This window comes from Scyliorhinus canicula, chromosome 2, assembly GCF_902713615.1.
Source record: "Scyliorhinus canicula chromosome 2, sScyCan1.1, whole genome shotgun sequence".
Lineage (NCBI taxonomy): Eukaryota > Metazoa > Chordata > Chondrichthyes > Carcharhiniformes > Scyliorhinidae > Scyliorhinus > Scyliorhinus canicula.
In genome coordinates this window covers 203,562,159-203,587,410 of record NC_052147.1, presented here as the reverse complement: position 1 = coordinate 203,587,410, position 25,252 = coordinate 203,562,159, and the positions used below count along the sequence as shown (strand labels likewise).

Genomic DNA, 25,252 nt, shown 5'->3' with positions numbered 1-25,252 from the left:
TGGGAAGGTCGCCTTTTCCCCTGACCAGGTCCAGCTTACATTATCTGGGAATCTGGGTGGCCCATGATTCGGCCTCGCTCCATAAACTAAATTTTGTAGGTCTGGTAAATGGGATCAAGTTGAACTTGAAGAAGTGGGATCACCTCCCTCTGTCCCTGGTAGCCAGGGTCTAGTCGGTAAACATGAATATTCTCCCAAGGTTTCTATTTTTGTTTCAGTGTCTTCCACTTTTCCTTCCCAAATAAATAAAATAAAATAATATCTTCTTTTATTGGGGTGGGTAAGACCCCATGGATTTCCAGGGTGTTTTTGCAGAGGGAAAGGCAATGTGTGGGGTCTAGCGTTGCCCAAATTGTTATTTTATTACTGGGCGGCGAACATTGAGAAGGTGTAGGGATGGTTTATGAGTACTGAGTCCATGTGGAGATGAATGGAGAGGAGTGCTTGTCGAGGCATTAGTTTGAGGGCCCTGATTACGCCTCTTCTTCCGTTTTCCCCGCAAAGTGGACTTGAAGTCCAGTGGTTGTGACCACTCAGACTATGGAGACGGTTTAGGCAGCATTTCAAGCTGGGTGCCAAGTGGCCGTTAGTTCTCTTCTGTGGGAACCATCATTTTGTTCCACCAGCCTTGGACCCGTCGTTTAGGGCATGGGGAAAGGAGGGGTTGGAGCGGGTTTTGAAGAGCGATTAGGCAAGTTCCAGCTTCCAAGAACTAATATGTTCAGGTATTATCAGGTGTGTAAGTTTTTTGAGTAAGGAGATTTCTTCCTTACCCTTGGCACCCTTGCCCTCGGTGATGGATAGGGTTAATTCGATGATTGAGCTGGGCGAAAGGAAGATGTCGGACATTTATAGTTGGATTAGGTTGGTGGAGCAAGTTCCATTGGATGAGGTTAAAAGGAAGTGGGAGGGGGAGCTGGGTCAGGCTTTTGAGGAGGGGTGTGGTGTGTGGAGTGAAGCTCTATGCAGAGCCAACCCCACCTCCTCATGCACTAGGTTCAGCTTGGTTCAGTCCAAGGTGGTGCAGAGGGCACATCAGGCCTGGACACGGATGAGTGGGTTTTTACCAAAGGGGCAGCATAGGTGCGAGCGTTGTTCACGAGGTCCGGTGAATCACATGCATATGTTCTGGTCTTGCCATAAACTGGTGAGCTTTTGGGTTTCCTTCAGCAACTTGTCAGGAATTCTTGGGATTGAGGTGGAGCCTTGCCATTTGGTGGCTATCTTTGGAGTGTTGGACTTGCCAGAGCTGCAGACGAGGGCGAAGGCAAGTTCTGCTTGGGTGGAGACTCCAGTTCCAGTGCTTCGCCGTGGTTATGCAACCTGTTGAAACCAGACAGAGTGACCACAGAGAAGCAATGATGGAAGCAAAACAAAAAGGTCTACACAAAGGGCTACTATCTAAAACCGAAGGGTCTTCATCACGACCCACATCCGGGTTGGGTTTTTAGGTCTGCTGGGTTCCCCTTGTTAAAATGAAGTCCTGTCCCACTATCGGAGAAGCTCGTATTCGTCCAAGGTCACAGGGAATCTCAGTCCACACCCCGTGACTCTCTGGAGGGTTATAACACTTCTCCCCCAAACCAAGTCCGGAATGGCATCCGCCATGATGGGGGTTCGGGCAGAACCTCAGGTCCACTTTGCCCTGGGTTGATGCTCAGCTGTCAACTATGTGGGGTATGGTGGCAAGTAGCGCACGGCGGACCATCATTTGCGAATTGAGTACCTAAGCGGCGCCGCCTCCGTTGGTCTTTGTCTCCATATTGGACTTGGAATCGGAGACTTCTGCATTCAGCATCTCAGCATCCTGGGGGTCTTGGACTTGTGCTGCCGGCACTGGTGCCAGCGACGGTGGAGACGCAACAATGGGGCCGGCTCTTCCGGACAAGTGTTGACCAATGCCGGGGTGCACCTGCTGAGGTGATCTACGTTCCGATTCAACTCGCGACCCTGTGCCCGTACCAGATACAACACCAGTCCCGCCTGCTTAAGCATGACACCTGGGACCAACATTACTCCATCGCTGAAATTTCAGCCATACACAGTGTTGCGGGCCGAAAAACGCTAAAGGAGCACATGCCTACCAGTGTCCGATTCTGATCGCACCTGTCTGCTGCCAACCTTCCCGCCAATGTCTGGCAACACAAGGCACAGGCTTGTGTGAAGGCGCCGTCCCATTAGTGGCTCTGACAGCGCCACCCCCATGGTGGTGGACGACGTAGTCCTGTAGCAGAAGAGCTAACGGGCCAGATGTGTCTCCAGGGCACTTGTCAACTGCTTCTGCATCCCTTGCTTGAACATCTGCACCACCCGCTTGGTCAGACCATTCGATGCTTGGTAGTACGGTACGAACATGTTGAATCCTGTTGGTCCACACAAAAGCGTCAACTTCTGTGCTGGTGAACGTCATCCCGTTGTCCGAGATTATGACCTCAGGTATGTCATGCCATTTGACCGTGGCCTTGGAGGTCATTGAGAGCATTTGGTGAATATCCATCCATTTGGAGTGGGCATCAACCAGGATTAGGAACATCAATCCCTGGAATAGGCCGGCAAAATTGATATGTAGCGAGACCAAGGTCTTTCTGGCCATTCCCATGGGTGGAGGTGTGCTGCCGGCAGAGGTTTCTGATGTTTCTGGCACGGGCCGCACTGTTGGGCGACATTCGCGATGTCGGTGTCAATGCCCGGCTACAACAGGGAACCAGAATCTGAGCAAGCATTTTCATTTCAGACATCCCTGGTGACCATTATGGAGATCTGTCAAAATTTGACTGTGCCTCTTCGCCGGGACCACAGCACGCATTTCCTATAGGAGGATGCCGTCCTCAATGCTGAGTTGTGAGATCTTTGTCGTGAAAGCTTGAAGGTTGTCGGGCAAGGCGAGGGTGTTGGTCACCGGACAAAATTATGTGCCAGACAAGGGCTAGCTAGGGCTCCATCTGGTCCACGCACGGATTTGGAACGCAGTGATGGGTAACATGTCTATGAAATGTAGAGCCACGATTACCTCATCTGCACAAGCCTGGTTGGCAGGGGAATCTGACTCAGGGCATCCGTATGAGGGATCTTTGTCCCGGGCGATATTGCAACACATACTCATAAGCCACCAACAGTAAAGCCCAACATTGAATTTGTGTGGATGCAACGGGAGGGATCGCCCTGTCCTCCTTAAATAGCCCCAGCAAGAGTTTGTGGTCCATTAATACCACAAAAACATGCCTGCAGATGTACTGATGGACCTTTTCCACTGCAAATTCCACGCCCAAACTCTCCTCGATTTGGACGTAATTTCGTTCGGCAATGGCAAAAGACTGAGAAGAGTTCCGTGCCATTGTCCATTCAGTGGACCAAAACCACTCTGGTGCCAAAAGGCGAGGTATCGCAGGTGACTATCAGTGGCTTGGCATAATCGAAGTAGGTCAGTGGTCACAATGGCGAGAGCTGTCTCTTTAACTCATCAAATGCCATCTATTGCGGCTTGCCACATGGCCATGCCTGGCTCTTCTTCAGTAACCAGTGTAAGGGGGCTAACAGTAATTGTATTAATTGTGTCATATGGTTTTTACGGTGTTATATTGAAAACATTTTCTTAATAAAAATATTTTTTTAAATAGCTGACATATTGAGTAGATGTGCTTTAAGTAGCAATGAACGTTGTATGTATTTGCATTTATAAATATACTTAACTTAGCCATTTCTATATTCGGTATTTTGATAGGAATTCTATGAAATGACTCCAAAATATAAGTCCAAGGGCTGGTGCAGACCCAATAGGCCGAATGGCCTCCTTCTGAATTGTAAATTCTATGATTCTATGAACACTTATCTAATCCATAATTCGGAGTGCAAAGGAAAGATATTATTGTTTCAATAGGTGTCTAATGAACTAACAATATATTAGCAAATATTTTGCCATGCCAACAGTATCTCAATGCACGATAAACTGATAGTCCACTTCAAAGGTTTAGGGTTTCAGGGATGGAATTTATGAACCCAACCTAAATTATAAAAAAATATCTTGACATATATACACTACCATAGAACAAAGATGGAAATTGCACCAACCTGGTCAGAATTTGATAATATGGCAAAAATGTAAATGTTCCATCTCTTTCAATGAAGATTATGAGGAATATATTTTTACCGTATATGTACATTCTGCATTCCAATACTAAAAACACAATACTTCTGGAATAATAAGCTTTATTTCAAAGATCTCATTTGAAGAATAAAACAAACTCTTTGACATGCATGCTGTTATACACATACTTTTTGCCCTATTTCTACTTTGCATGGAAAATGTATTTTCACAGTTGTCAGAATGATGGACAGGAAAAGAATGATCAGATTGTGCCTCTGTGCTTGTACCTCCGCACAATGGCTCAGCAGGAGTCATGGTGTGTTGGTGAGACTAACTGTGTCCCGTTTTTTAACATATTAAGTTTGTCTCCAGGACACACATGGCTTCACTAGAGTGCCTAACCTCATTCATAATAGATGCTAATCTTTTCAGGGCTGACTGATGACAGCACTTCCTGCCCTTCACGGAATTAGAGCTGGGTTTTATCAAAGGACTTGAACTGCTTGCTAATTAGAGTAATTTCCTTCATCATGAATTATTTATTTCCATTGGTAACTGATCACTGCGTCATTAATGGGATATTCTAAAGTCAGTTTTCACACTAATGCACACTGTATTATAAGTGTTTTTAAAAAGTGTTTAAAAAACTCTTTTATACATGCCTCCAGGTCCAATATGTTCTGGGACAATATGCTCCCATTTTAGATAAATTAACTGTCACTCTTCTTGACTTATTAAAAAATATGGGGTCAATTTAAGCCTGACAAGCAATAAATTTAAATTACCTTATTGGAATGCAAATAAAGTTAACAAACATGCAACTTCACTCAAGAAAATAAGCTTTTAAATTTCTTAAGAATGTAAATATAAAATTCAGTACAGCATAAAACTCTGCATGGTGCATAATTAATATACAAGAGCACCAAGATTATGTTTGGAGTCTAACTGCACAAATGAGTTTAAACATCTAAGATAAAAACTTAAGATTTTCAATGTTTATAACAATGCATTTAAGACAAGTCACATACGCTGTGAAAAGGATTTTTAGAGGTTGTACTTTGAAATTCCATATGTGAAACAGTAGAGAGGAAGATTGCAATTAATTGCATTTATATGAAATGAAGCCACATGAAGATTTATTACACAAGCAAAAGCATCCAGAGGTGTCACCTTGGTATGAGCATTTAGTTATAAATACAAAAGCTTCATTCCCAATGAAATTAAGAACGGGAATATTTCAGTATCAGTTTCTATAACTCACTATAGGTGAACCTGTTAAGTCTTTTACAAAACCAGAAAAACTAATATTACAAAAGAATCCCTTTTGCAAAACTGTTGATTGTTAGTTGTATATTTTGATAAATGCTTTAAATTGTTAGCCTACTATTAAAAAAGAGGTAAACTCGTGAAGTTTGAAAATAAAATATCACTGTCCATTCAGGGTTCAGGTAAATGCATTAACTGAAGTTTGAACCCAACAATTAGTAATTACATCAGGACCATTTTATTACATCAATGCAAGGGCTATTTGTTCTTCAGGAACAAAATACCAGTCATTGGTTTATTTATCATTCATTAGATCTACAAGGTTCGGAAGGGGGAAAATAACTTTTTATTTTCATAGTTGAAAGATTCTGCAGCTGACAAACTGAAAAACACAATTTTTCACAATATAACACATAAAATAAGTTTACCTCCAGTCCATCAATTTTTTCAATGGAACTATGGCTTACAGATTCCAATGCCGTCTGGGGCCATGGGTGAAACCAATCAATGGCTGTGCAGTTCACCACAGCTGGAAATTTCCTTGCCCTCATCCGAAGAATAAAGCCCACTGGTGAGAAGCACAGAACAACCTGAAAAGTATATGTTTACAATCAAAATTATGTGTTACAGAAATTGGGATGAGATTATTGAGGTTGTAGTCAGGCATTTCATACATTTAATTGATGATTAGTGTCTTGCATGGTAAAGAGACTTTGGGAAAAGATGTAATGAGACATAAATGTCAATATTAATGATACAGGATTAAAAACAGAATTGATGTGGCCACGTAGTTCCCTCTGCGACTACCACATTAATAAGCCAGCTCCATAGGTATGCTCTCCAGAATACAGGAATGAATTTTCACTAGTTCTCTCACTTGTCCACCATAACTTTGAGGAAGCGCTGCAGAAACCTTAGAAAAAATATTTATGAAATTTTTCTGGGATCGTGAGGCTGTCCTAATAAAATTACAACAGATGATTAGAAGATCCCCTGTGGAAACTGCCACCATTCATAATGGAAAATAGGTTGATGAGAAACTTAATAAAAAGATGTCCTTAGGACTTTTAAGTAGCCTTGAATTCAATTTCAGCTCTGCAATAAAGCAGTCATTGAGACAGCAAACATTGCAGAGAGAAATGTAATGGGAAACACCTGGGTTTCAAACTATGAAAGATGCCAAATTGTTCTCCTTTTGAAAATTCTACAAAACGTTATTTGAAAAAGCTGAGGAAAACTGCAATATTGTTTGTGTTTTGTAGCATGAGGATACAATGCAACCCCAAATACAATATTTGATTCAAAATTATAATCCAAAAACATTTAATCATAAATTACTCATATTTAATAAAAGCATATTACTGCGGATGCTGGAATCTGAAACGAAATGGAAAATGCTGGAAAATCTCAGCAAGCCTGGCAGCATCAGTAGGGAGAGAAAAGAGCTAACGTTTCGAGTCCGATGACTCTTTGTCAAAGCTAACAGACAGAGAGAGTGGGAAATATTTATACTGTGGAGTGAGAATGAAAGATGAGTCATAGCCACAGAAACCCAGGGAAACTTGGTGCTAATGGCCACAGAAACCAAGGGGAAAGAGTGTTAATGGCAGTCCCCAGAGAGAACAAAAGATGTGAAAGGTCAAACAGCAGGGAAACTGACATCTGAGGATGAACTGTAGGTGTGGAGGGAGGGGAAGGGGGAAGCAAAGAGGAGAAAGGTGCAGGAAAGAAAGAAATGGTAAAAGACAGTTAAAATGAAATGAAAACAAATGGGTCGAGGTGGGGCTGATCATCTGAAGTTGTTGAATTCGATGTTCAGGCCGGAAGGCTGTAGCGTGCCAAACCTAACTCATATTTAACTGGGGCCACAGAATTTGGATGCTTGGCACCTGTACTTTCAGTGCTATGGGTGCCGTTTAGATCCAAGATGGTGTCCACGATGTGTGTGCACACTTCTGATGTTGGCATTTGGTGATGACGTTAGCATGGAAATTGGGGCTGTGCATGGTCGGTAAAAAGAGTTGGCAGATCATGACATCAGTTACTGACTTGACTGTAGCAGTGTCATTTTCAATTTGAACACGGCAGCTAATTTTCATTCTTAATCTCACACAGCCATTTCCAGTTTAGTTACTTACTATTTTCACTGACTATTGCAGAGGTGGTTGCAAGTTTGTCCTGCAACTTTAAAAGTTGGTGAAGGCTACAGAAATGGTTGACACCAGATAAAGGTCTTGGTTCTGGCTACCAGAGTTCTGCACACATCACTTGTACCCAGCCATGGGTGCAGTAGTTTCTATCTCACTTGGCCTGCAGGAGAAGAGCTAGGTTAATTTTTCTATCTCTACCTCTCGGAGGAATAGTGGGTGGAATCTTCCACTCCTGCCAGCTGTTTGAATTGTGGTGGGTGGGGCTCTTAATTTGGTGTCAATGAAAAAATTCATCTTCCTGTCAATGATAAAATAGTTTGGAATTTTGTTCTCCTGACTTTCATGGCAGGTGAAATGCAGGTCAGGTTTTCCGCTGAGTAATGTCGGAACTCCATTGGCATTTATTAACATCTCATGAATGCTCATTACAAGACCAACTCGCTGGAATCACATTGCCCCTCTGTTGTAACTCCCACAAGGCATAAGGAGAAACCATTATCGATCTCCCAGTGGGGATTGTGGAACACAAGAGTCGCTTTGACACGCTTTGACAAAGAGTCATCGGACTCGAAACGTTAGCGCTTTTCTCTCCCTACAGATGCTGCCAGACTTGCTGAGATTTTCCAGCATTTTCCCTATCGTGGAACACAAGCTTCCCAGGTAGGGGACAGAGGCCACCCAGCTGGGCCTAATTAGAACCGAACATCAAAGCCGGCCTGAGCAGGGACCGACATGTTGGTTGTCTCAACGGGGGCTGTGATTGCAGGTAGATGCTGCCATGGGCAGATTATTGTTACAAGTAAAATAAATCTTTTTCTTCCTACCGCTGGCTTCCTTGGTCATTTCAGGCCAACGGTATCTTGGGGGATCCTCCTGACTGCCTCCAGGGACTATTAGAATTATAAAGAGTCTTACTTACCCAGCTGCACCAAACTCCAAATCGTTCGATACGTTGGTTGCACTAATGGCTGAACATCCTGATCCGAAATCTTTCGATATAATACGGACAGGCGCCGGAATGTGGCGACTAGGGGCTTTTCACAGTAACTTCATTGAAGCCTACTCGTGACAATAAGCGATTTTCATTTCATTTCATTTTTTCATTATAGATTCAACATGGCTATGCGGTCTCCGGGTGAGTTGATCACTGACATTTTGGCCCGTCTTAGGTGGCTAGTGGAGCACTGAGAGTTCAGGTCATCCCTCTCGGAAATGTTGAGGGATAGGCTTGTTTGTGGAATACATAACAAAGGAAGCTGTTGACAGATTCCAGGCTAGACTTGAAATTGGCATTTGAGTTGCCACTATCCCGCGGAAATGCAGAGAAAGGGGTACAGGAGCTTCAGTGGTCCATGGACTATGGGGTCCATAGTTTGGCCCACCCTCTGTATTGGATCCCCTGCAGTGTCAGGCTGGCAAGATCGCCTCCCAAGGTGCAATTCCAGTCAGGCCCAGCACTCAGGAGCCACTGCAGACCGAGGATAAAGGGGAGGGCCGACTGCATAATCAGATGTGTGGACCGAGGGCACGTGATGGTCAGAGCCGCTAGAGCCGGTAAAGAGAAAGCCACCCAAGGCAGTCGTGTGGTCACCACAAGCCAGGGTCTGCACGTGGCCCTTCCAGAAGACTGTATTGATGCAGCTAACTGCATCACAGCCTCGAAAGTTGCGCTGATCAGGGTCACATTGCAAGTTAGTGGGTATCCTTTAGTGATGCAGATGGATACGGGAGCTGTTGTCTCTATTGTGGACCAACAGACCTTTTGCTGGCTACATACCGCTAACAATGTGAGATGCGAGGACGAGGTTGGCAACCTATACCGCCAAACTGCTGAGCATCATAGGACCACCGTAAATCCGTTAACACATGAACAGCAATCGATCAGACTTCCTTTGGTTATGGTACAGGGTCTGAGACCCAAAACGCTGGGGTGTGACTGGTTACGAGAATTCAGTTTTGACTGGCAACAAGTTTTCCGATTGGCGCTGGAAACTTATATGATGTCCTGGGCAAATACCTTGGGAGTGTTCCAGTAGGATACGGGAAGAATTTAAGGGGGCCAAGGCTTATTCTAATGTGGATCCAGAGGTCAACCCAGGCATTTTAAGGAAAGGCTGGTTTCCTATGACTTACTTGCCAAAGTTTACAGAACTATAGTGCCTAAATGAACTAGAAATCATACGGCCAGTATGGTTTGCAGAGTGGGCTGCACCCGTAGTATTGGTTATGAAGACGGACAAGTCTGTCCAGGGATTACAAGCTTACGATGAACAGGGCTTTGCCCCTGGACTGTTACCCGATGCCCAGGGTGGAAGATTTATATGCAAAACTGGCTGGAGGATGTTCCTTCTCACAGCTCAACATGAGCCATGCCTATTTACAGGTGGAACTGGACCCTGCATCCAGGAAATACATAACTATAAACATCCATAGAGGGCTATTTGAGTACACCCATCAAATATTTGAGGTCTCACCAGCTCTAACAATCTTCCAACGAGTGATGGAGGGTATTCTTCAGCTTCTGCCAAAGGTAGCCGTATATTTAGATGATGTGCTAATCTCAGCTGCCACCAATAAGGAGCACATGGCCAACCTGAAGGAAGCGCTCAGATGCTTCTCCCAAGTGGGTGCCTGGCTGAAGTGGAGCAGGTGCATGTTCAGAGCAAAGCCGATAACATACATAGAGTACATGGTGGACAGGAATGGCCTACACCCTGTGGAGGAGAAAGTTCAGCCAATAAAAGGGGCCCCACCTCCGCATAACGTTACTGAACTCTGGACATTTTTGGGCTTGGTGAATTATGGGAAATTCATCTCCAACTTAGCCACCCTGTTGACGCCCCTTCATGTACTGTTAACGAGGAACCAGAAATCGGTTTGGGGTGCCTTACAAGAAGAAGCATCCACTAGGGTGAAAAAAGGTCTATCGATCTCGCAGCTCTTCATCCATTATGATACAGCTCGGCCGTTAGTCCTGACATGTGATGCCTCCCTCCATTGCATCGGGGCTGTGCTGGCCCACAGATGAAATGATGGCATGGAGTGCCCGATTGCTATTGTTTTGAGGACCGTGGCAGATGCGGAACAACATTATGTCAAAATAGAGAAGGAAAGCTTGGTGGTGATATTTGGAGTCAAGAAATTCCATCAATACGTCTAAGAGTGGCACTTCTCCATTGTGACCGATCACAAGCTTCTGCTGGACCTCCTTAAAGAGGACAAAGGATTCCCTCCATTGAATCCGTAGTGTGGCGACTAGGGGATCGTCACAGTAACTTAATTGCAGTATTTCTTTTTTGTTTTTTAAAAACTGCGTCACCATGCTGCCCCAATTGCAGTGTTAATGTAAGCCTACTTGTGACACTAATAAAGATTATTATCAGCCTGGATTCAGCATTGGATGGTTCTGCTCACTGCATACGAGTACTCATTACAACACCTTCCAGGTACACAGAAAGCCAACACTGATACCCTGTCTCCCGTTGCCTGTGAGTCCCCTGTTCCCACCAGCGGCAGATAAAGTAGTAGCACCCCTGAATTTTATGGATACTCTGCTGGTGCTGGCTGTTCAGGTTTGAACATGCATTCAACAAGATTATAAGCTACCAAAGCTCTGCCATATGCTTTTAGATAGTGGATTGCAGCATCCCCCCCACCCCACAGTAGCCCTACAGCCCTATGCCCAGAAACTCCAAGAACTAAGCGGGAAGAATGGTATCATACCATGGGGAACTCGCTCGGCCATCCCACTGCAGGGCCAAGAGTCCCTTCTGAACAATCTACACAGTGGTCATCCGGCCACCTTGAAGATGAAGAAACTGGTTCAGAGATACGTCTGGTGGCCTGGCATCAACGGAGACCCAGAGCAAGTTGTACCCAGTTGTCCAGCATGTCAGGAGCATCAAAAGCTCCTGCCGACAGCCTTCTTTCATCCCAGGGAATGGGTGAAACTGCACGCCAATTTCTCAGGGCTTTTCATTGGGTCCACTCAAAATGGCCTGACATTTATAAAATGGCCTCAATGATGTCAAGGGCCACCGTCGAGAAGCTGAGGTGTTCATTCAGTACCCATAGGATCCCTGAGGTCTTGGTGACGGACAACGGAATGCCATTCACAAGTGAGGAGTTTGCCACATTCGCTAAACAGAATGACATCCGGTACATCACAACTGCCCCGTACCATCCCACATCTACCAAATTGGTGGAAAAGGCGGTTCAAATGTTCAAAAAGAGGCTTAAAGAAGCAGATCACTTTCTCCATAGACACACAACTGGCACGATTTCTTTTTAAACTGGACGACGCCACACATGACAACAGGGATAGCACCAGCAGAACTGTTGATGGGCCACAGGCTTAGGACCAGTTAAGCCTGACTTTCCTGAACCTGGGTGGGAAAGTGGAGATGTAGCAAGAAGCACAGAAATGGCAGCATGACCACGGACGTCACGCCTGAAGTTTCAATCAGGGGACACAGTCTACACCGCAACTTTGGAGATGGGTCACTCTGACTCCCTGGAGTTATGATCGAGTGAACGGGCCCAATGTCCTATAAAGTCAAGACACAAGGGAAATTCCAACGTAAACCTGTGGGCCACCTCAGAAGTTGGAGTCTGTGCGACACAAATGCCCTACCAACGACGTTGATGCCTCCACCCTGCCAAGACCCACCCCTCAGCCAGGGCGCCCAACCGGCCATGACTCATCGACCAGACTAGCAAGAGGAAGGTGACTCCGGCTCGGCTATGGACACAGAAGCAGCAGCTCAGACTGACAAAGTAGTCTCCGGGGCCAAGGTTCTGGTGATAGCTCTCTGGAGGTCAGCCAGAACAAGGAGGTTGACCAACTGGTATATACTGCCAGACCCAGACCCGCTGCAGGCAGAAGCTCAGCCTTGGGCAATGCAGCACAGGGGGACCCCGCTGATGATCATAGAATCTACAGTGCAGAAGGAGGCTATTCGGCCCATTGAGTCTGCACCAGCCCTTGGAAAGAGAACCCTAGTTAAGCCCACACCCCACCGTAACCCTGTAACCTGACCTAACCTATTTGTTTTACACTAAGGGGTAATTTAGCATGGCCAATCCACCTAACCTGCACATCTTTGGACTGTGGGAGGAAACTGGAGCACCTGGAGGAAACCCACGCAGACACGGGGAGAAAATGCAAACTCCACACAGACAGTCACCAGAGGCTGATATTGAACCTGGGACCCAGGAGCTGTGAAGCAGCAGTGCCTACCATTGTGCCACCATGCCGGAGAACCTTCAGACTTTTGGGAGGGGTGTCATTGTCCCACAAGGCTCAAGGGGAAACCACTATCGATCTCCCCATGGGGCTCATGGAGTAAGAGCTTCCCAGGTAGGGGGCGGAGGCCACCCACAGCTGGGGCTCGTTAGAACCGAACATCAAAGCTGGTCCAAGCAGAGATTGGCATGTCGGTTGTTCCAATGGGGTCTGTGATTGAAGGTAGTTACTGCCGTGGCAGATTATTGTTGAAGTAAAATACATTTTTTGCTTCCTACTGCTGGCTTCCTTGGTTATTAAACACTCCAAATTAAGTTACCCACCAATGGCAAGTTACAACTTTCTGATTTACAACTACATATAAGCGCACAATCCTGGGAAGCTTCATTTGGAGGTCAATAGATGCTGCTTTCACCTTCCTTTCACACTATCACTGAGATATCCGGTGCCTGCAGCAGAAGTTCAATAAGGCTTGGCACCGAAAGCATAACCTGGGGGGAAGGGTGAGACAGAGACAGGACTAGCAGGGGGAGGAACAAAGGGGAACTCTTTGACGGTAACATTTGAAAGAATGTCAGAGGAAAGTTGAGAGACAGTCTTGAGGTTGAGGCCACACTGTCAGAGACTTGTATAAGAGACTGTCCTGGAGCAGAGGCCACACTGCTGGGGACATGTGTTTTTTTTAGAAAATAATGTATTGAAGCATTTGTAATTTTCAAAGTTTAACACATTAACATTTCTTAAACAATCACGCGGGCGGACACATGCAAAACACCTAAAAAACAAAAAACAACGTCCCCTACTATCCCCGCCCTATCCCCTAATTACCTGCATACTAAGTTCCTGTCCTTATCTAACATTGACATGCCTCCTGTTTTCCTCCCCCGCCTTTTCCCCTCTCCCCTTACTGCTGACATTCAATTTTCCTTGAAGAAATCGATGAACGGCTGTCATCTCCGGGCGAACCCCTGAATTGATCCTCTCAAAGCGAACTTGATTTTTTTCCAGACTAAGAAAACCTGCCACATCGCTGACTCACACTCCTGACTTTGGGGGCTCCGAGTCCCACCATCCCAGCAAAATCCGTCTCCCGACCACCAGGGAGGAGAAGGCCAGGATGTCAGCCTCCCTCCCCCCCTTGGCCCCCGGATCCTCCGATACCCCAAATATTGCTAGTTCTGGTCGTGGAGTTACCCTCCCTCCCAGGACGTCTGTGTGGTGAATGTAATATATATGTTAATTCACACTGTCTTTGTAAGCGCAGTAGCGCTATCCGACCACTAGGGGGAGTAGCGCTGGGAGCACTCAGCAACTTGTACTGGGCTCCACCCTTGGCTCCGCCCACAACTCCTCCCCCTAGTGCAGCTGTATAAATACCCGTGTCCAGAGTCAGCCTGGGTCACTACGAGTTCATCGACAGGTAACACGCTGGCTCTGAAGTAAGTCGATTAAAGCCTAGATTCACATCGGAAACACGTGTCTGGTGAATTGATGGTTCCATCAATTTAATCGACTTAAGAACAGTAAAGATCGATTATGGAATCGGCCCTCAAGCCTGGACGCCTGGAACTCAACCCGCAGGATGCAGAGGCTAAAGAAATCTTCTCCCACTGGATCCGGTGCTTCAAGGCCTACCTGGCCGAAGCGAGCATAGCCAAAACTACAGAGGATCAGAAGCTAAGTCTACTGCACGCGAGGGTGAGCCACAGAATCTCTACACAACTAAACTCAGCCAGTTCATATACTGCGGCACTAGCAGTTCTCGAAAAAAATGTATGTAAGGTCCATTAATGAAGTTTACGCTCGCCATGTGTTCACGACTCGCCGTCAGCGGCTTACGGAATCACTCGCCGAATTCCTGAGAGAACTTAATAATTTGTCCAATGACTGTAATTACCAAGCGGTTACTGCGGCTGAACACAGGGAATTGGCGGGAGGCGATGTTTTTGTAGCGGGCCTCAGGTCTAACTATGTGCGCCAACGACTGCTGAAAAAGGGGGCCCAGGACTTAGAAACGACTGTGGAAGCTGCTACCACGATGGAGGTCTCCTTCCGCAGCCTTAACTCGTTCCCCGCGACCCAATGATGGGCCCCCGACCAGCGACTCCCCCAGGCCTGTGCTACGCGGCCGCCCAGCCACCACGCTGCCCCAGCCAGCCGCTATGCTGCTCCAGCCAGCCACTATGCCGCTCCAGCCTGCCGCTTCTGCGGCCAGAATCAGCACCTGCGGCAGCACTGCCTGGCCCGCAACGCGACCTGCAGAAGCTGCGGGCGAAAAGGGCATTACGCAAGAGTGTGCCTCGCAAAAAGGGCCCCAGCTTCTAACTCCCCAGCGACTCGCAGTAATCGCTCCCCTCACTCGCAGCCCCGCGGGGCCCGAAACGCTGCGGCCTGTGCCCCGACTCCGCCCCCTCCAGCCACGTGCGATCCATGGGGGTGGCCATCTTGGAAAACCTCTACCACGCGGCCGGCCACGTGCGACTCATGGGGGCCGCCATCTTGGACGCCATCTTCCTGCCCGCCCGACACGTGCGACTCATGGGGGGCGCCATCATGGACGCCATCTTCCCCGCCGCCCACCACGTGCGATCCACGGGCCCGATCGGCATCTCCGCGCTCGGACAACTCAGCGGAGGAGTTCGAATTAGACTATGAACTCAGAGGGCAGTCATCACGGGGCCACTCCAGCAAAGCTGATCGAGCCGCCGACAACCCCCAACTCAGCGCGGTCACCCTGGACCAATCACGACCAAAGAATCTACGAAATTCGATGGCAGAGGTCCATATCAACGGGTACAAAACGCCATGCCTCTTCGACTCCGGGAGCACAGAGAGCTTCATACATCCAGACCTGGTAAGACGCTGTTCGCTCCCCGTTTTCCCCGCGCAAAAAACTATCGCGCTCGCTTCAGGCTCCCACTCGGTCCAGATCCAGGGGCGCACCGCCGCGACATTCACAATCCGAGGCGCTAGTTACTCGAAATTTAAACTCTACGTTTTGCCCGAACTTTGCGCGCCACTCCTATTAGGCCTAGACTTCCAATGCAACCTCAAGAGCCTCACCCTCAGCTTCGGAGGGCCCCTGCCCCCACTCACGATCTGCAGCCCTGCTACGCTGCGAATTCCCCCCCTCCTCTCTTTGCCAGTCTCACTAAGGGCTGTAAACCTGTAGCCACTCGTAGCAGTCGGTATAGCCTGCAGGATAGGGTATTTATCAGAGCTGAGGTCCGAAGGCTACTCAGTGAGGGGGTTATAGAGGCCAGCAATAGTCCCTGGAGAGCTCAGGTGGTGGTCATTAAGACCGGGGGAAAAATTCCGCATGGTGGTCGACTACAGCCAGACTATAAATAGATTTACGCTCCTCGACGCGTATCCCCTCCCCAGGATTGCAGACATGGTAAACCAGATCGCCCAGTACCGGCTCTTTTCCATGGTGGATCTGAAGTCTGCATACCACCAGCTCCCAATCCGCCCGGAGGACCGCCACTACACGGCATTCGAGGCCGATGGCCGCCTCTTCCATTTCCTCCGGGTCCCTTTCGGCGTCACTAATAGGGTCTCGGTGTTCCAACGAGCAATGGACTGAATGGTGGACCAGTACGGGCTGCGGGCCACGTTTCCGTATTTGGACAATGTCACCATCTGCGGCTATGACCAGCAGGACCACGACGCCAACCTCCACCGTTTTCTCCAGACGGCACAGAAACTGAACCTCACGTACAACAAGGAGAAATGCGTTTTCCGCACATCCAGACGAGCCATCCTCGGCTATGTCGTGGAAAACGGAGTCCTGGGCCCCGACCCGGACCGTATGCGCCCCCTCTTAGAACTCCCTCCCCCTCATTGTCCCAAGGCCCTCAAACGGTGCTTGGGATTTTTTTCCTACTACGCCCAGTGGGTTCCTCAATATGCGGACAAAGCCCGCCCACTCTTTAGGACCACACGATTTCCCCTGTCAGCCGAGGCATGCCAGGCCTTCGACGGCATCAAGGAGGACATCGCCAAAGCGGTCATGCAGGTGGTGGATGAATCCACCCCATTTCAGGTAGAGAGCGACACCTCAGAGGAAGCTCTTGCAGCCACGTTAAATCAGGCAGGGAGACCCGTTGCATTCTTCTCCCGTACCCTCTCCGCTTCAGAACTCCGACACTCTTCAGTCGAGAAAGAAGCACAAGCCATTGTGGAGGCTATCCGTCACTGGAGGCACTACCTCGCAGGTAGGAGGTTCAGCCTCATCACCGACCAAAGATCGGTTGCCTTCATGTTCGACAACTCGCAAAGGGGCAAAATAAAAAACGATAAAATTCTGAGGTGGAGGATCGAACTCTCCACCTAAAATTACGATATCAAATATCGACCCGGGAAGCTCAACGAGCCTCCGGATGCCCTATCCCGTGGGACATGCGCCAGCGCGCAGATCGACCGATTACAAAGCATCCACAATGACCTCTGCCACCTGGGGGTCACCCGGCTCGCCCACTACATCAGGGCCCGAAACCTGCCTTTCTCCAACGAGGAGGTAAAAGCGGTCACCAGGGACTGCCCGATCTGTGCGGAGTGCAAACCGCACTTCTATAGACCAGACAGGGCCCACCTGGTCAAGGCTTCTAGGCCCTTTGAACGCCTTGCGATTGATTTCAAAGGGCCACTCCCCTCAACTAACAAGAACGTTTACTTCTTAAACGTCGTAGACGAGTTCTCCCGTTTTCCATTCGCTATCCCGTGCCCCGACATGACCTCCCACACAGTCATTAGGGCCCTGCATAGCATCTTCACCCTGTTTGGTTTCCCCAGCTACGTACACAGCAACCGGGGTTCGTCCTTCATGAGCGACGAGCTGCGTCAGTACCTGCTCGAAAAGGGCATTGCCTCGAGCAGGACTACCAGCTACAACCCCAGGGGGAACGGGCAGGTGGAAAGGGAGAACGCGACGGTCTGGAAGACTGTCCTACTGACCCTCCGGTCTAGAAAGCTCCAAGTCTCCCAGTGGCAGGAAGTCCTCCCAGACGCGCTCCACGCTATTAGGTCCCTTTTGTGTACGGCGACCAACCAGACCCCTCACGAGAGGCTCTTCATTTTTTCCAGGGGCACTACCACGGGGGTCTCACTTCCGGCATGGCTGAGGACGCCGGGCCCCGTACTCCTGAGAAAACACGTCAGGGCGCACAAAACCGACCCCCTTGTGGAGAAGGTACGCCTGCTCCACTCCAACCCCCATGACGCATTCGTCGAGTTCCCTGACGGCCGTCAGGACACTGTATCCCTCCGGGATCTGGCACCCGCCGGATCCAGCGCCCCCTCTACCCCCACAGAAGGATCTCTCACCATACATCCCATGTTGCCGCCCCCTTGCGCTCCCGAGCCCACGAGCTCGCTCCAACAGTTCCGCGCCCCCACGCCGGCCAGCCCCCAGCGCCCCCAGTCTCCGGTCGAACCAGGAGAGTATGAAGCTCGGATACAACCCTCCCTGGAGTCCCCCATCGTACCCCAGCACACTACACCCATCCAGCCACCGCAAGAGGCTGCAACCCCAATTGCTTCACAGCTCCAGGGTCCCAGGTTCGATTCTGGTTTGGGTCACTGTCTGTGCGGAGTCTGCACATCCTCCCCGAGTGTGCGTGGGTTTCCTCCGGGTGCTCCGGTTTCCTCCCACAGTCCAAAGATGTGCAGGTTAGGTGGATTGGCCATGATAAATTGCCCTTAGTGTCCAAAATTGCCCTTAGTGTTGGGTGGGATTACTGGGTTATGGGGATAGGGTGGAGGTGTTGACCTTGGGTAGGGTGCTCTTTCCAAGAGCCGGTGCAGACCCGATGGACCAAATGGCCTCCTTCTGCACTGTAAATACTATGAAATGTTAGAGGGCTTTGCGTGATGCGCATGTCTTGGTCAGGGGAAGGCCTCTCTGGGTAGTGACAGTTGTGTACAGAATGGAGTGTAAGGGAGTGGTCAGTCAACTAAGGCATTTGGCCCTGAGGGTGTTGAAGTCATAATATTGGGATAATGGCATAGTTACATTCAGGGGCAACATCTATATTCTGTAGTTCCGCAACGGAAAAGCCTTGGAGTAGGTATTGGATGTTTCCATACGGAGTGGAGAGTCTAGAAATATAAGGGTACATGCGGTCTTGAGAAAGGGAGGGGTTAGATTGATTAAAGGCATGGGAACATCTACATTGACGGGATCGGGGAAGAACAGGAATATCAGCAGAAAGAATGATGGGGTCAAGGGTAATGGGGAGAGGCTGGAGAGTGACAGGAGGAATCAGATTTAGGAGGCGGTAACTATGGCGGAGGATGGGAGGAACTTGGTAGACGACAGCATAACCTTGGAATATGGTCTCACCTACATAAGCAATGAGCACAATGCTTGCCTTCAGTGACCAATAATGCAGTTGGTAAAACTAGCTTGAAGAAAATAACGTGGGAGGAGTTAAAAGGAATGTGGGAGGAATTCAGTGCCACTGATTAAAGGGGCACCCTATTAATTACATTCTCAAGCCATGCAGAACAAGCTCAGCTGGGTACAGGTTTCCAGGGTGAAATGCTTGACCCAATATTTAGCAGCTAATATTCCTAAAATCCTCCAATCATCAAAGAGGTCATGGATGCCCCTTTCGGGTAAAGTTGATTATTATGTGCAGTTGCACAGGGATGATATAAGCCAGGCTGCCAGAGCTGAGGGATTTGCAGGGATCTCTGGTTTCCCATAAACTGCACACATGTGGCCCTGAGAACTCCCTGGCAGCAGCCAGTCAGATTCATAAATATAAAAACTTTTCATTCTCTGAACATTGAGAAAATTTGTGATCAAAGAAAGCAGACCCTTTTGTGTTAGGTACCCAGGGAGCTCTCACGACTCCACCTTGACTCACTTAAAAATATATATATATTTATTCCAAACGAAGCAAAACAAATACAATAAAATTCATGAACAACAGTAGAACAGTAGTGCAAACAGTTCGTCACATTTTGGCATAACAGACTCAACAATAGCACAACCCATGCCCCCAGGGCACCCCCCAATCTCTCCGAGCAAGCACCCCCCCCCCCCCCCCCCCCCCCCCCCCCACTGGTCACAAACCGATCCTTAATGATGGAGATGTGAAGGCCCAAGACGCACCCCCCCCCCCCCCCCCCCCCGCTCCCGCCAAGAAGCTCCGGCAGGTCCGACACTCCGAAGATCGCCACCGGCGGACCTGGCTCCATCCTAACCCCAACGATATCAGGCATAGTCTTGAAGAGTGAGGCCCCAAACTCAACCAACTTTTGGCAGGACTAAAGCATGTGGGAATGATTGGCCGGCTCTCTCAGATATCACTCACATCAATCCTCCAACCAGGGAAGAACCACTCATGCACACTTTGGTCAGGTGTGCCCTGTGTACCACCTTCAGTTGTATCAGGCCCAACCTAGTGCAAGAAGAGGTGGAATTCACTCTGTGCAGGAATACATTCCAAAGTCCTCCCGCTATCTTGAGGTCCAACTCCTTCTCCCACCTTTTCCCTGTTTTGTCCAACTGGGCTACCTTTCAGTAGTTGAAATTTCTCAGTCAGCTCCTCCAGACTCACAAACCTACCATCCACTTACGTGTCTCTAAGTTTTGTAAGTAGTGCCATCCTCGCCAGAATGAATCTATGGTATCGCAAATTAGTGGCAAAGTAGACATGCCCCTCAGCTTGAAATGGCACCTGAATTGATTGCAGACTTTCAACGAAGCCACAACCACCAGGTTTCTTGTGAACCTGGCAGAGGAGAACGGGAGAGGGACAGTGACCAGCGCATGCAAGGATGATCCTACACATGACGTTTCCTCCATCGGAGACTCTGCATACCTCCTGTCCACCTGTAAAATTTCGCCTACCATCCTGTCCAACACCGCCTGCTCAGTCTTCTCCTTATGGGCCCGAATTGAGATTATTTGCTCCCTAATAACTGCCTTCAGTGCCTCCCATGCCCCCCCAGCTGAAACCTCACCTGTGTCATTGATCTTTATATATTCCCGAATGGCCTGCCTCACCCGCTCGCACACCTCCTCCTCTGCTAACAGCTTCACATCTAACCTCCATTGCGGCCGCTGGGACTTTCCTTTCTTAACTTGCAGGTTACCCAGTGTGGGGCGTGGTCTGACACCACAATTGCTGAATATTCCACATTTACTGCCTCAGCAAGCAGCATTTTGTCCAACACAAAGAAGTCTATCCAGGAATACACATTGTGCACATTGGAGTAGAATGAAAACTCCTTACTCCTTGGCCTCCAAAATCTACACGGATCCACCCCCCCCCCCCCCCACCCCCCCCCCCCCCCCCCCCCCCCCCCCCCCACCCCCCCCCCCCCCCCCCCCCCCCCCCCCCACCCCCCCTCCCTCTCCCCCCATGCGCTCCATAAGCCTCCGCAGCTCCTTTACTTTGGCTGATACTGACCGATCCAGCCTCGGATCCAGGACCATGTTGAAATCTTTGCCCATAATCAATCGATGTGAGTCCAGGTCCAGGATCTTCCCCAGCACCCGTCTGACAAACTCAACATCATCCCAGATCGAGTCATATATATTTACCAATACCATGCCCATTCCCTCCAATTTCCCATGAACCATAATACATCTACCCCCCGGGTCTGCCTCTATATTCCCAACCTCGAATACCACCTGCTCATTTTAAAGTCTAATCCCGAATGGAACACATGTCCAACCCATCCCTTCCTTAACTTAACCTGGTCCCCCACCTTCAGATGTGTCTCCTGCTACATAGCCATGTCTGCCTTCAGTTGCCTCAAGTGCCGAACATACGGGCCCTTTTGATTGACCCATTCAGTCCCTGAACGCTCCACGTGACCAGCCTGATCCTAGACCAGTCTTCGGCCCATGTCCCGACACTGGCCTGCCCTTGGGCAACTACCGTCATCAACCCTCCTCATCCTCCACCTTGAAAGTCCTCTTCCCGTCAGCAGTTTACTCCCTCCCCACCCAACCCACCACTCCCCCTCCCATCACCCCCCCCACATCGGTCTTCAGCTCACCCCCCATTTTGCTTCCGTGAATTAGCCCGCCCAGCTAGCCTAGCAGCCCCCTCCCATGGAGCCTAGCATCTTACCCCCACTGGTTCCCCTCCCGTCCGCTCTTCATGTAAACATTCAAAACAATCGAAACAAAGGCAGGAAATAAAAACAAACAAACCATCCCTCCCAAGGTCTGAATCCAAAGACCCACTCCTTCTCCCTTAACAAAGAACTATATATCAGTCTAACCCCAAACAGGACCGAAAAAATATAAAGAAACACGCAAAACCCCCAAAATAAATCCGAACAACGCAAACCCAAAGTATTTACAGAACATGGTTCAGATCTCCTCAGTCAAAGTTCAAGGTCCTCCTTCTCCTGCCAGTCTATTGTCCTTCGTAAAGTCAGCTGCCTCCTCCACCGAGCCAAAGTACAACTCCCAACCCCCATAGGCGAGCCGAGTACAGTAGACCAAACTTTATGCCCTTCTTCTATAGGGCCGACTTGATCTTATTAAACCTCACCCTCCTTTTCGCAAGCTCTGCTCCCAGGTCCTGGTACATATAGATCACGATATCTTCCCAAGTACATTTCCTCGTCTGCCTGGTCCACCTCATGATACGTTCCTTGCCCAGGAACCAATGTAATCGTACCACCATCGCCCTTGGCGGCTCACCACCCTGGGGCTTGCGCATCAGTGCCCGTGGGTCTGATCCACCTCCAACGGTTGATCAAACGCACCTTCTCCAACATCTTCCTCACATACGCATCAATGTCCAATCCTTCGATTCCCTCTGGCAGACCCACGATCCGAATGTTCTGCCTCCGAGAACGATTTTCCAAGTCCTCCACTTTCTCTAGCCATCTCTTCTGTTGGTCATGCAGCATCCCAATCTCTGCTGCCACCTAGGTGGACTGTTTCTCCTGTTCCCTCACCTGCTCCTCCAACCTCTGGATCGCCTGTCCCTGGGCTGCCAGTCTCGTCTCCACGTGTTCAACCACCGCCTTGATCGAGTCCACCTCCAAGGCCAGGTCCTCCACGCTCTATTTCCGCTGTTGGGTGAACTTCTCATTTAAGAAGTTCACCAACTGGTCCGTCGACCGCTGAGCTGACAGGTCCGACTCTGTTCTTCCGCCATCTCCACGCGCGTTGTCCGCTTCTCACTCGCCACCACCACCTGGTTTGTTCTTTTCTGATTACTTCTGGACCGCAGCTCCATAAACTAAGGGTTCATTTCTTCTGTTTTTACTTCTGCACCTTTCCTCTACAAAATTTCTGCAACAAACCGGCCTAAAGGCCACAAAAAGACCACCATGAGTGGGAGCTGTAAAAATGTGTGACCGTTCACTCTACAGTCACCGCCGGAAGTTGTCCTTGTCCTTTAGAATCAATGAGATCGAAGCCTGTGCTAATTTGGGCAGCAAAGCCCCCCATGACAACAAATCGCTCAACATCCCCAGCAAGTATGGAGTCAGCTCTGCTGCAAATCTTTTGTAGAAGTTCACCAGAAAACCATCTGGTTCTGTCACTTCCCTCGATGCACTTCATGACCTCCCAACGGCGCTTATAGTCCCTGTCCTGTCGTCTCCTCCAACATCGGGAAATCTAATCCGTCCAGGAATCGTTTCATCTCTGATTCCCCCTCCGGGGGCTCCCATTTGGACAGCCCTCAGTCGTGGATCCTAAAAGCCCCATTGATCAGTCGAACCCCTCAATCCTGACCTGTGCTATCTCTTGTGCGTCCGTCTGCTTCCTCAACTGGTGGGCCAACAAACAGCTGGCCGTATCACTATGCTTGTAAAAGGCCCCTCATGAACGGTGGAGCTGGTTCACCACCTTCCCCATTGATATCAATTCAAACTCCATTTGCAGTCTTTTCCTCTCCCCTAGTAGCTTCATTTTCGGAGCTGCAGAGTACTGCCGATCCACCACCAGTATTGAGTTGACCAACCACTGTCTGACTGCCTTCTCCTTCCTGTGCGTTCTGAATGAGATTATCTCTACCCTGACCACCGCCTTCAGTGCCTCCCAGAATATAGAGGGTGAGACTTCCTTGTTCTGTTTGCAACTCACATAGTTATCGATGGTTAATGCTATTCTCTCATAGAAATCTTTGTCAGCAAGGAGTGCTGTATTCACCCTCCAGGGATGGGGGGGGGGGGGGGGGGGGGGGGGGGGGGGGGAGGGTTGAGCCTGGCCCGCCTCCAGCCTCAGGTCTACATAATGTGGTGTGTGGTCCATGATAATTACTGCTGAATATTTAGCTGCTACCAGTCCTGGAAGCACCAATTTCCCCACCATAAAGGAGACTATTCGGGAGTATGCCTGGTGAACGTGTGAGAAGAACTCCTTCTCTCCTTCTTCCTTGGATGACTGAATCTCCAGGGGTCCACCACCACCCCCCATCTGTTCCATGAAAACAGCTCTTTCGCCATTCCTGACCGTGCACCTGACTTGGGATTTGACCTGTCCCTTCTCGGGTCCAGGTCCCAGTTTTAAAAAAAAAGTTTTTCATATTATACAGAGCAAAGATGAGCATGAACATCCACCGAAAAAAATGTGTATTCATCAGTTGTCTTCCAGCATATATATCGGTTGTCTTTTGTTATTTACATCAGTTACATTTTCTTGCTTTTTGTTTTTCAGTAGACGTTTAGATTTAGTTGGATCCCCTGCTTTTCTCTCCCCCCTTTCTTCCTGACCATTTCTCCTTCCAGTTGTTTAGTGTGCCCTCTTCCCTCGTTGCATCTTTTATCATGTTCCTGTTGGGGTGGCGTGACGCCGTGTACCCTGTTATGTGTTGGGCATCGCTGGGCTCCGTGCCTCTTTCTCTCCCCCCCCCCCCCCCCTCTTTTCATTTGTACCTGTTGTTTTACCATGGCTTCCCCCTCCCTCCCTCAGGCTTATTGGCCACAAACAGGTCTTGGAACAACTGATGAATGGCTCCCATGATTTGTGGAAGCCCTCTTCTGTCCCCCAGATAGTGAAGTTAATTTTCTCCATTTGGAGAAATTCTGATAGGTCGGACAGCCAGTCTACAGTTTGGGTGGTGCTGTCGATCGCCAGTTGAGCAGGATTCTCCGGCAGACTATTAGGTAGGCAAAGGTAAGGGCATCGGCCCTCCTCCCCAGAAAGAGAACTGGCTGTTCTGATACCCCAAAGACTGCCACTCTGGGCAAGGCTCCACCCTCATCCCCACCACTTTGGACATTGCCTCGAAGAAGGCTGTCCAGAACCCGACTAGTCTGAGGCAAGAGCAGAACGGGTGGGCGTGGTTGGCTGGGCCTCTTTGGCACCATTCATATTTGTCCTCCACCTCCGGGAAGAACCTGCTCATTCGGGTTCTGGTTAAGTGAGCTCTGTATATACTTTCAGCTGCATTAGGCTTAGCCTTGCATATGTGGTGGTGGAGTTGACACAGTGCAGTGCTTCACTCCAGAGACCCCACCCTATTTCAAACCCTAGATATTCCTCCCACTTTTGCCTTGTCTCGTTCAGTGGTGTGTGTG

General features: G+C 49.0%; 1 protein-coding gene across 1 annotated transcript in view; it reads right to left on the bottom strand.

Moving 5' to 3' along the window:
* LOC119962304 (dynein heavy chain 11, axonemal-like) overlaps window positions 1-25,252 on the bottom strand; it is a 690,045-nt gene that overhangs the window by 154,490 nt on the left and 510,303 nt on the right. The window contains exon 39 of the mRNA XM_038790290.1: window positions 5,779-5,940. Coding sequence (XP_038646218.1) covers window positions 5,779-5,940 — 162 coding nt within the window. The remainder of the gene's footprint in view (window positions 1-5,778; window positions 5,941-25,252) is intronic.